Raw genomic sequence first — 12,580 nt, forward strand, 5'->3', positions numbered from 1 at the left:
GGAGAGATTTGATTCATCTCCACACAAAGGCTCACTTGCAGATGGGTCCTTTAATATTAAAGGAATCTGAAAAAACTCACAAAATGCTACAGAAACTTTGCCTGTGGATTTGCTTGCTTGAAATACACAGTTCTATCTTCAATTATGCTTAACAAAATCATGTACCTCAGGTATATGTATGACAAACTATCCTACATCCTCTCTAATTGCAGCACTGGAGATGTATAGACAGAAGCATCCATCCCTTAAGTAAAATTACAAAATGCTCCAGTATGCAAAGTATATAAAAACATAGATGGAAGTATCTTTTATCTAGGATATTGCATGGCTAAAAATACACTGAATTTTAATCCTGGATGAGGATTAAGGTCATTTATGATAAAAAAAGAAACAGCAACAGAGCACAGATTACATTTAGTCCTCATAATTACTTTGTTCTCTTGAAATTTTTTCAGCTACTTGTCAATTTCTCATAATGCATAATAGGTCATAAATCTTATAAAATCTCTCTTTGCGGTAAGATCTCTTTTTGGCTAAAATCTCCCTGGTCTTGGGGTGCCAGAATAGCCCAGGAATTCAGTTTACTAAATTTAGCTCTATTTAGCATTCCTTTGTTATTTTGTAAACTACTAAAACCAAACAATTGTGCCTCAGCAGTGTATATAACTATGAACATTTTAAATATTAGAAGTCATACTTAGTCCTAACCCCCACATACCATGTTAAAAATCCCATCACATAGAAGACTCTTACATGAATGAGAGCTACAGTGATTCAAGCTGAAAGACACAAATTGCAAGAAGAAATAAAATGATCAAGTAAAGAATTTGTTGGGCTTAAGGGGTACACACTGGGCTGTCAAATCAGCCTCAGCTTAAATGAATGCACTCTCACATGCCTGGTAGCTGGCAGCTGGTTTTTGTGTGACCACATGGAACAAAGGTATCCAGAGGCTGAAAAGGGGATTCAGTTAGTTTTGCCAAAAGCTCAAGTCTTTTAGGGAAGGATCATGCATGATTAGGAGATATCTTCCACTTTATGGGATCTTTTTACAAGAGGACTTTTCACAGATACCACAGCTGGGCACAGTTTGAAATAAGCAACATGATTCTAGATTGATCGTCTTCTAGCAATAAAACCCAAGTATATCTAGGAAACAGACCACTGCTGGAAAAACTGACGGGGCATTGCTCAGATAAAAAAAAGTCCCATCAGGTGCTGCCACAGGACTACCAGCTCTGACTGACCTCTACTTGGACATCAGCAGTCAGCTCTGCTGGTGCACCATATCCCCTCAGGCATCCCACAGAGGAACACACTTCTTCAAGCCTCCAGAGCCTAAATACATCCCTGGACATCTGCAAGTTTGCTACTCTGTTCTCCCTCAATGTTTTTGAAGGAGGGAAAAAAAAAGAAAAGAAAAAGTTCCTGCAGTCTCTAAAGCTAAGCTCTTTTTGGAGTATCACTCAGAAGAGATATCAACATTTCTTTCTTCAGGGTGAATGAGATGAAAGTTTAGGTGGTGTGAAATGTTTGTCTGCCTGGTATGTCTTTGTAAAGTGATCCCTTCTCTTTAGCCCTCCACAGCAGGGAGGGCTTCCACGTAATTCTTTTCCACACTTACAGATTATCTTTTTTGCATCCCAACTGAAATTGGGCATGACAAAACACAAACCCACCTCCCTTGGTTTGCCAATAGATGGCAAATGAAAATGCCAGTGGAGTTTTGGATTTTAAGATACCATAAAGGTAATAGCCCAATATTAATAGTAATGAGATTGGATTTGACTTCTTAGCAAGAGGTAACAATAAATTCAAAGCAATTCATATAATGAATTAAAGAACTTGAAAAAGTAGCACATTGTGGAAAATTAAGGCAATTAAATGTGCATAATACACTGAAAGGATGGAAGAACGGTTCCAAATAGGTATAGTGACCTCACAGCCAAAACTGCAGCTTGCTATCTACAGGTTTTGCAGGGATTTAAGACTGAGTTTGCTTTCTACTGATAGTAACATTACTGGAAACAGGTTGAAGTAATGAAGAACTGAAGGACTCATAAACAGATTCCTGGAGTGACTACGCTTTGAAAATTATCATCTACACAGACCAAACTAAGCAGATATCCTACCAGTAGCTAACCAACCCTATTCCCAGAAAATCTGGAAAAAATATAAAACTGAAATATTTACTGTAGAAGCCTTAAATATTTAGAAGACTTAATATTTATGAGAATGTTACTAATGACTCAGCAATAATGATTTGTTTATAAGAATAAAAGGTTCCTATTACAAGAGAAAGCCCTCATTAAAGAAGAAATGCTCCATTTAAAATTAGGATTTTAATTGTATGCATCACTATTATTACAGCTATCTAGAGCCATCTACATTTTTATGGCACAATTGCAAGCAAAAGGTGATCAAAGACTATCAATGTATTTCCAATCTATCAGAATTAATAAGTATAAGCAGTAAGATGTAGAAAGAAAATTTTATTTCATGCATATAAACATATAATTTTAGCAATTCTTTATTTGATAAATTTTTTTCACCCGATTTTATAAAATTGTGTATGTATTTTCACTAGTCAGAGATGATCAGAATTGTGTCTGGTTTAAACTGTTCATTTTTTCTTTTTACCTTACACCAGATATGCAACATTATCATATTAAATCTATAAGGTGATACTGGTTCATTTTCAAAACTGTATTCACTGGAGAGACAAGAATAAGAATCTACTATAAAGTTACAGTCTACAGGATCATATTGATTATATTAAGGTATATGAACACATCAAACAGAAACCAGGCCTTCCTCATGACTTCTTACTGTTGTGTTGCACCACTAGTATTTTCTTTCTTTATTATCCTCTTTCTACCTAAGGTGCACTGCATAAAAAAAATCTCAGATTTCAATTGTTCTAACTTACTTAACTGATTTGTCTTTTCAACATATATCTGCAGTTGAAACTAATTAACCAAAATTATCTTCCTTTACATAAGAACCTGAATCCCACCTCTTCACTTACAGATGTTTAGGGCATAGATGAATCATATTTGACAGAACAGTGAATAAAAATATTTCTATATTTTTACATTTTCTGAAACCAGAACTTAATAGAAAAGTGCAATAAAATCGTTTCAGCAAAGATCTAAATACTAACTCAAAGTATACTGCTGGACAAAAACAAAAAAAGGAAAAATAATTTCAACTTTTTTTTTTTCTGTCTTTGTAGTGAGACTGACCCAAGTCAGGTAGGAAGATGTTCTTCTTCAGTACTGACAGCATCTGGAAAAGCAGCCTTTGTCACAATGGAGTTCAACAGTGATCTCCCACACCTCAGATAGTATCTGAGCCAGTAGGATACACACTGTTTTTGGGAAAACCACTGGAAGGCTCTCCTGCTCCTGCTCCTCAGCTTTATATCATCAGCTTAATTGGACCAAACAGAATGTGAGATTGTGAGCATTAAAATAAAAATACTACATTGAAAGAAATGAAAAGCTCAAAGTTGATTTTGTAGCTTTGGTATTTCTTTCTCTCTGAACACTGAGCTGAAAAAAATCATCCTAGTGTTAGTACTCTTTCTAAAGGATTCTGTAAAATTCTGAAATTCATTTGTCCAAAGCTGTAAGTCACATAATTATTTCCTAACAGAACTTAATGAGATTTTGTGTAAGCCTATAATGTATATAGTTACAATAAGCAAACAAGTAACAAAAATGACATGAATTCTCCTTGAGTTTTTCACTGCTCACCCTGCAAGTCAAAAGACACATGAATGTGCCAAGCTGTAAGGACAAGCCCTGCCTGAGCACAGGAGTTTGGATCAGATGACCTCTGGAGACTCTCTTCAACCTCAACCCTTCTGGGATTCTGTGAGTGCTATGGCATAACATCTCTTTTTGTCAAGAAAAACTGGTACGTAAATAATAACTCCTCAGGTGATTTGAATACCTTGAATCATTAACAGATTTCAAAGGTCAAAAAACTGGGTTGCCCTGTACTTCCTGTATAAGGCTATGTAGCAGGATGTATGTATATGGTATGCATGTATGTTCAATTATGAAAAATCTATACAATATATGCTTATACATACATATACTAAATATATATATATATATATACACACACATGACATTAGACAAGAGGAGGTGGAATAAAGCTTCTCCTGAAAAGCCTAATTGACCTTTGCAATCCTTCTTTTGTTTGTTTGTTTTAATGCAAGATTTTGCAATGGAAGGAATTATTACACTCAAAGGTATTGCTGACATTCAAAATAATTCCCATAGTCTCAAATCAGTTAAATTGAAACAACAATACCAAAAATACAAGACTAAAAATAGGATAATATGGCAAGAAATAACACTGCAGTGGATTTAAAGTTTGGGGGGTTTTTTTAGGTGCCATTATACTACATGGAGTTTTCAGTATTTTTTATGTCAGGTATCCACAGATCTCTGTTACCCAGCTTGCATGACAACAGCAAGAACAGACATGATGGATTCAGGAGCCCTTTATCACAGGTTAAGAGAGAAGGTTGCAGTAGCAATATATTTTCTTGGTCACAAAGTGTAGAATCACACAACAAGTCACAATTTAAGAGGTTGGCAAACAGGTAAACTAAACCTGGGTAACTACAGAGCTTAATCAAGTGGTTACTGATTTAATGATGACTTAAAGGCTATGGTGGAAGAAAAACCCAGCTGTCTAGTGACTCTTCTACAGTCCCATCTGTAAATTAAGTAAGTCTGATCTGGTTAAATTCAGAGCATTACCATCACCTGCCTGCCTTTTTTTTTTTTTTTTTTTTTTTTTTTTTTTAATATAAGAAGGAACCAATCATTTTTGCTAGCTGGACCCTATAAAAAGGGTATTTCAAGGCAAACATGTTTCCTCAGCAAACTTGGTGAAGAGCAAGCTAATTTTAAGGATTTCCTTAAAAATGTTATGCACTCACACTTGTTTGAAATGAACTAACTTCCCAGAAGTAGAGGACAGTGATCCACACCTTACTTGAAATAGAATTCCTCAGTTTCTTGCTGGCCTTTTTTTTTTTCTTTTCCTGCTCGAAGCAGCAGTTCCAGGGAGGCATTATTGAAAAGCTGTGCTTCTTTCATGATGCATATAAACCCCATATCTTTTGGGAAACAAATTACATTGAATGCTACAGAGAGAGAATTTATCTGCTATCAATTTGCAATTTGCTATGTAATTTTACGTCCTTCTGCTGGATTTTTTCTGTTTTGTTCTACAGCTGTGTTAGTCAGAGCATACATAAATTGGCCTTTTAATGGACAATTTGACCTAAGAGTTCTGTGAAAGGGATGTAAAAAAAAAATCATGACAATCCAGACATTTTGTTCTGACAATATTACCAACTTCTGTTAAAGCATTAGAACACAGCTGAATTTCATGGCATATGTGCTCAAGTTGGTAAGGCTTAAATTAGCAAGCCATTATGTAATCAAATTTTAAGCATAATTTAAAGGAACTAAATGACAAACACCCTGAAAAAAAACACCTGACATACAATTAAGGAAATGTTTCCAAGCTGTCTTTCTTTCAAAGTATAAATCACTGACATTATACTAAAATGAAAACAGTTTCAGTGAAAGCCAGATCATAAATACAACACTCTTCTGCACTGATTACCAACATTATTTTCTGCAACCACATCCTACTAAGTTCAGTGAATAAATTCTCATCTATCTATAATGCATTTTACATCCGGATTTCCTACCAGTTGTTCTTTACATATGTAAACAGAAAAGAGAAAGCAAACTGCTCTATTCTGCAGAGCACAGGAAAATGGTGGCAAAATTTACTTTTATCATTTGCTACCAATTTTTTTCACTTTAAATTTGATAAAAAGTAGTAATTCTAATGAAAGCTGTACAATGGTAGACTGATTGCTATGGATAAATACATGGCTTAATCTGGACCATGGATTTTCCACCTAATTCTGTCAATGTCATAGAAATTTCACTTAGTTCAATACACCCACAGCACTTCACAAAATATTTGAATTTTGATCCAAAGAAACTGCATTTGCTCATTCATTTTTGTACCCTAAAATGTATCTCCTTTTCTAGAAGGAGAAAGAAACATGTATCAGGTGATCACAAAGGCAATACATATTTTTGCATTACCTAACTAAATACTGTGAAAAAGTTTTACATGAATGATGAAAGAAAAGAAGTTGTATTTTCAGTCATTTTTCTGCTTTACAAGGCTGTGGTACCACGGAATGAAAGAACAGAGAAAGTAGTAACAGCCAGGACATCAGGAGGACTGAGGCTGGGCCCTCCCCATTCCTTACCAAACCATGGAGAACAACCAGTTGGACATTTTGCTGACTTCTCCACTGCCCTAAAAACCAAAATATTTCACATCACATGGGAGAGTGAATGGAATAGAGAGAAGTAACTCAAACCCACTACCATTTTGGCAATTAAAATCTTGGTATACGGAGCATAACTAAAAGGATACGAAGTGAAAGTGTAGGCACTCTATAAGGAACTAAAACCACCTAGAACATTCTGCCAAATAAAAGCAAGTGGTCACTCCTGTCAGCTTTTTCTTAAAAAAAAAGAAACCTACCTGACTTTCTTCTGAAATGTTATCTCACATAAAACTGAATTAAACTCATTAAATGTTGTCTGCCTGCAACTGTATGAAAGGAGAGCAAACTCAGGTGGAAAGTGCAAAGAGCTAACCAATACTCAAAGAATATGAAAGAACCTAAACATATTTGGGTATGCATTTTGACATATTAGAACAAGAATCATTGAAATTCATGAAACTCATTAGCTACTAGAATATATCAGTTATCGCTAACTAATTTTTAAGTGTACTGGCATCATCTCTTGATCAGCCTAGGATGCCTAACAAAGAAACACTCACTACAAGGTGTTTTGGGATGTCCTTTATGATTTTAAATGAGGAGAGAACATATTAATTTCTCCCATATATATTTGAAAAAATCCTTAAAAAATATTTGGCACTTACTTGGAAAGGTCAAGAACAGCTTCAAAGCATTAAATTTTTAAAATATTTAGCTAGAAGCGAGAGCTGCAAGGACCTCTTAGGGATCTAACACATTGCCCTACAGCCACAAGCATCCACATCACATAAATCCTGTCCTAACCTCATTAAATTTAGCCTTTAAAGTTTTATTGGGGTATTTTTCTTTCCAATAAGCCACACTAAATAAATTCTCAAGGCTTTACTCTAATGACTGTAAACATCTTTTTTCAAGCCAGGAATGTTTAGGGCCAAGTTATACCCATTTGGTCTCATGTATTCACTGGCCTCTACTCTTATTGTTTAAATTTTCTGCACTTCTACATATCAATTCCATACTTCAGGTATCAAGTATAATTGCTTTAGCTTTTGTCCCTTTAATCTTTCTAGCCTTCTCTCACATGAGCAGCTCTCTATTTCCTGGATCATGCTCTGATTTGACTTTCTTTGTGCCTGTCACAGTTTGTGTTTGTCAAAGATGGGTAACTCATGGGAAACAATATCCCGGATGAGGTATCATTAATTTTCCAACTCTACAGGAAACACCTTGAATCTAGGATAACACTTGACTTTTCCTGAGTCGACACTTTGGTAATTCACACTTCATCATCCTTTCCAAATGATGCACCCTTCAACTGAAGAAACTTGGTGCATGTGTTTTGTATTAATATAACTTACTGTGGTAAAAATTCATGTGGAGACTAAGGGATAAATATGTTTTAAAAGTTACTGATATGAAACTTGCCATATGTAATTAGTCAGGAATATTGAGCCACTGAAAATAATTAAGAAATAATATTTTTCTCATGTTGCTCTATATTAATCATACCAATTGTTCTGTTATAAAACATGCTATTTCTAGGCATGTATTATTAATTCTATATATTCCATTAACTTTCAGAGACAGGCACTGCTAAAGCAATGGTACTTTAAAGAAGTGTTCCCCATGTTTCCCACACATTCAATTATTGGATACTTTCCCTCCAACTACCATTAACTTTTTAGTTGTTAAAGAGATGTAGGGCAGCTTTATCACACCATATAGAATTTATTTTCATGCGTTATTATCAGGGCATTTTCTTGGCATGTGGAAGCCTGGAGTTCAACACAGCAAAACTTAAACTAAGACAAGTGCAAATAATAAGGATGTATTTAATTGCACTTAGGACAATCCAGACGAGACAGATATGTCTTCAGAACACATCTTCAGAGATCTTTAGTGCCATGGAATCTGTTTTCTGGATCCCAAGTGACATTATTTAAAGATGAACACCTAAGCTGTCCCCTATTGAAGACACAATCTCTCCTGCATGCAGACACTAACACAATTTCTGTTATATAGCCAAGTTTTTGTTTCAAATTGAAGGGTGAAGGATGCCTTGAGCATATAAGGAGGTCAAGTGAGGTTCACCTGAATTGCTCTCCAAAACCTAGGTGGCTAAATTGTACCTAAATGGCATTTAGGGTACTTGAGCGCTTTGCTGTTTCTGACCCTAAAGAAGATGCTGTTGCAAGGTCACTAATGTTTCAATACACCCCAGTGGATGGATGCATCAATGATGCACTGCTTTAGTAAGAAATCAGTGTCGAGCTGAAACCTCTTTCACTCTATCCTAAGCCATTTAGATAGAATGGAAAAGATCTAGAACTACTGGATTATTTTAACACTTCATTCAGAGTACCACACAGAAAACACGGGAATGAGCTGTAGAAAGTTCTATTTCATAGCCGTTAGAAGAACAACCATGCCCTCAGAAACTACTGACATAGAAAAATCCTACTGCAATACTCAGATGCGATAGAAATAATTTTCCCTGGGTGTTGAACAGTACTAAATTTCAGGTTACAGGTATGCTAGTATTTGAATGGGGCCTAACACTACCTCATATCACAAGCGTAACTCCACAAAGAATGCATCAAAAACTACACTGGGTTGTAATTAATTTACACTCGTTTCAGCTGAGGTGCCAGAAAAGCTAGCTAATTTCCACACTCAATTCTCCAATTAAAAATCTGGACTACCATCTTTCACAGAGCTGCCCAAGAAGAGGTGGTAACTGGACGTGCACTGCTCTGTTCAAGTACTGCCACCCCTTTTGCCATGCACAGGGTGCGGAGATGAACAGGGAACTACCTTCACCTATTTGAGATAAGGCACAGGCACTAGTGGTGAATATGCCTGTATTGATCCTAAAAGTTCTGCAGATTTTTCAAATTATGACTATGCATTCAAAAAGGATTCACTCCACCTTGCTCATTATACTTATGTCCCGTTTGTTTGCCTACATATATTATTCAAAATGTAAATCAAAAAGCTGATTTTACAGGAATTCCCTGAATTTCTGCTGCAGCCAGAATGAAACACAGCAAACCATGTAAAACAATGTGAAATTACAATTAAAATACTAAATTAGATTTCCTGAAACAGATGGAAGGACCTTGCATGCAAAAAGTCAAAACTGTTAACTAAAGACATATTAATGAAATAAAATTTTATTACACTTATTGCCTCCTCTACTTCTTTATTGCCTCCTCTACTTCTTAGTTCTTAATTTCTTTTATTGTCATAATTTTGACAAGAGTCTTGGGTTTCCTTGTTGAGCTGTCTTTAGGCCTATGTTCAGCTAAGGAATGTGTAGGGCCTGGGTGTTAGGATTCGTGTTTTCCCCCCATCCCCTGTGAATGATTTTGAAATTTCAGTTCAATTTTTCACATTAATATGTATCCCAGTTAACTAACAACATTATAATAATAAATTATAAAAAGCATGGATTCTAACCACTTTGTCCTCCTTTGGGAAAGCATCCAAGGAAGCAGAATAAAAAGAGAAAAGAAAAAAAGAAGAGATAAAGAATAAAATAGGCAAGTATTAATAGACAGATTTCAAAGAAATGCAATTCTAATAACTCTCTACAAAGAGACAAAAACATAAAATTAAGAAAAAAAAGAGCTTTAAATAAAAAGATGACATTACTGCATATGTTGAAAACATGTTTTCCCACCCTGACCCACAGAAGCATAAACAATATAAGAAACAAAATGCAAGTAACAAATGAATTCACACATTTCCATTTCTGTGACTTGAAATAGCAGGTGAAAAATGCTTAAAATATATATGCAAATTTTTTTCCTAAGTAAAGATAAGCTGTATCACATGCACTCATTAATAGAATAATGTAATATATCAAAGTAAACTGTATTTTTCAGAGACTTGCTCCAATGACACCACCTACAGGTGATATAATGCAATGCATCTATTTTTACTAATATATTAATACATGCAAATTTTCCCAATCACATATATAGTTTTCTTCAGAACGTGAATTTAATTTAATGGACTCACAGGTACATTGAGGCTATGGAAAACTTCTAAAACAAGCATGAAATGCATCTTTTTGGGGGGTTATTTTTGGTTTACACAAAATTTCAGAAGGCCTATTCAGTTGATGCCCATCTTAAGGAAAGTGAAAAGGCCACAAACTAGGTCCCTTGTGAACAGGATTATCTGCTATAAAATCTATGTTAACTTTTAAGTGAATTTGTGTTGATACCAAGAGCACTGATAAATGCACTCTACAAAAGCCTGGCATCTTAAAGCCATAGGAGAAGGTTACCTCATCTCATGATAGATAACAAAACTATTAATGTAATAAAAAGAGATGTGTGAAATGTTTTATAACACACCATAGTCCTTGATGACAAGCCAAAAATAATCACTGGATAACAGTATTCCAAATTTAGATCCTACTGCTTGTGCACAAGTGAGTAGCCAGAGGCTTGGAAGGGACTGACTGATCAGAGGGTACTCTTGGATATCATTTGGTTTTGTGGAAAGCTGCTGCAGCTAACTCATGCAGATCAGAGGGAGAACAATTCAGCTCACCTGTCTGAAAGGAAGATACTTAATCCAGATTATTCTGTAGTTCTGTTCTTTAAATAAGTTTAAAATAAATTGGCATAACACTTTCACTGTGCTAAGAAAAGTGGATGGGTTTTTTTCCCAACCAAAAAAATCAACTGATTCCATGTAAAAGTAATCTATAAATGTTTCTGAAAAGCTCCATGAAAATAAAAAATGTAATATTAAATAAGGCTTCAATAAAAATTTATTAATGTGGAGCTGTACCTGAGCAAAATGGTTTCTTCTTTCATTCTATGAAAAACAAGTATTTTCTTCAAGCTGTCACTCCGTAGAACTAGACACTATTATTCTTTTGCTTTAATTAGCTCTGTGATTCCAAAGTACCTTGGCAATCACTAAATACATTGTTTTACTTGTATGATTTTACATTGATTTACTTGTATGATACACACCTCATAACAAAGCAATGAACAAAACACTTAAGTAAAATGAAGCATGAAATGCCAAACTAAAGGTGAACAATCTGTAGCATGACAATGTCAAGGAGGCTTTTTCTTAGGAGTACATGTCAGAAGACTTACATTGTTTGATCGCAGAGAGACACGACCTCCACATCGAGCACAGAACTTGGTCCGGCAATAAGAGCATAAATGGCCACAACCATCTGCAAACTTTGTTTTATGACAGATTCCACATGTTGGAGCATCATCCTTGTGCTCTCCCTGGTAACGGCGGGCTTCTTCCCCTATCTTTCTTACTTGCTCTTTATAGCTTTCAAATTGTTGATGCAACCTCCTGCATAGATGAGAAAAAAGTTTATATAGCACCAATAGGAGGAAAGTCTACTACTCTGTATTTCTTTCAGCTTGCAACTCTACCTAATATTCTGGGCCTGTTCACAATACTGTATGTACCTCATACCAAATACATGCTGCACACAGAAGACTGTATAGGGCACTCTATAGGAAAAAAAGTAATAGACATCTTTATTCTTGAAGGTTTACTTCAAAGGTTACAAGTAAATCATTTCACTTGACCAGAAATTGATCCAAATGCATATGTTAAACAAAATTGTCTATCATGTACTGAATAAAAAAAATAATTGTGTGATCAAATTTGCATCTTTTTAACCAACAATTTATACATCAGGTGTAATCAAAATATGTAAATCAATCCTCACCTTCAGTGCTTTGAAAAGCTAGATTACTAACACATACAACAAATATTTGAAAACGTGGTCTACAGTCACACTGACCTTACAAGAATATGAGAACATCTCTTTATTTCAAACCTCTATATTTACAATCTGTTGTGTTTTCTCTTGTTAAGTATGAACTTAAACAACTTAAGGTTTGCTATCCCTCATTACAGATATTTCTTCCAGTTTAGCTGTAGGAGTAGATAGAAGCATTAGCAAGTACAGGGGTTCCTATGATGAAGACTGGTGTTCAAAGAAGCAGCACTTCTCTTCCAGCTGCCCCAAATAACAAACACACTGACCTTATGCCCACCAATTGGCTAAGCAAGCTGCTACACAACAGATCCACCTCCTAATCATAGCTCAGGGAAGAGAACACAGCCCACTGGCTTTCACTCCCCCTTCTATAACTCAGGAGGAATAATAATGATAATGATAATAATAATAATAGTAATAATAATAATAATAATAATAAATGCTTAGTGATAAAATCT

The 12,580-nt window shown here is 35.2% G+C and overlaps 1 protein-coding gene across 49 annotated transcripts in view; it reads right to left on the reverse strand.

Annotated features, from left to right (window-relative positions):
* The window catches only part of RIMS1 (regulating synaptic membrane exocytosis 1), a 316,584-nt gene that overhangs the window by 185,479 nt on the left and 118,525 nt on the right, over positions 1–12,580 (reverse strand). For 47 of the 49 annotated variants that reach the window (XM_039568317.1, XM_039568335.1, XM_039568319.1 and 44 more), the window contains exons 2-3: positions 11,470–11,683; positions 9,806–9,817 (exon numbers count right to left, since the gene is read on the reverse strand). In XM_039568317.1, the coding sequence (XP_039424251.1) occupies positions 9,806–9,817; positions 11,470–11,683 (226 nt within the window). The remainder of the gene's footprint in view (positions 1–9,805; positions 9,818–11,469; positions 11,684–12,580) is intronic. The other 2 variants (XM_039568325.1, XM_039568320.1) reach the window with 1 other exon arrangement.

This window comes from Corvus cornix, chromosome 3, assembly GCF_000738735.6.
Source record: "Corvus cornix cornix isolate S_Up_H32 chromosome 3, ASM73873v5, whole genome shotgun sequence".
Lineage (NCBI taxonomy): Eukaryota > Metazoa > Chordata > Aves > Passeriformes > Corvidae > Corvus > Corvus cornix.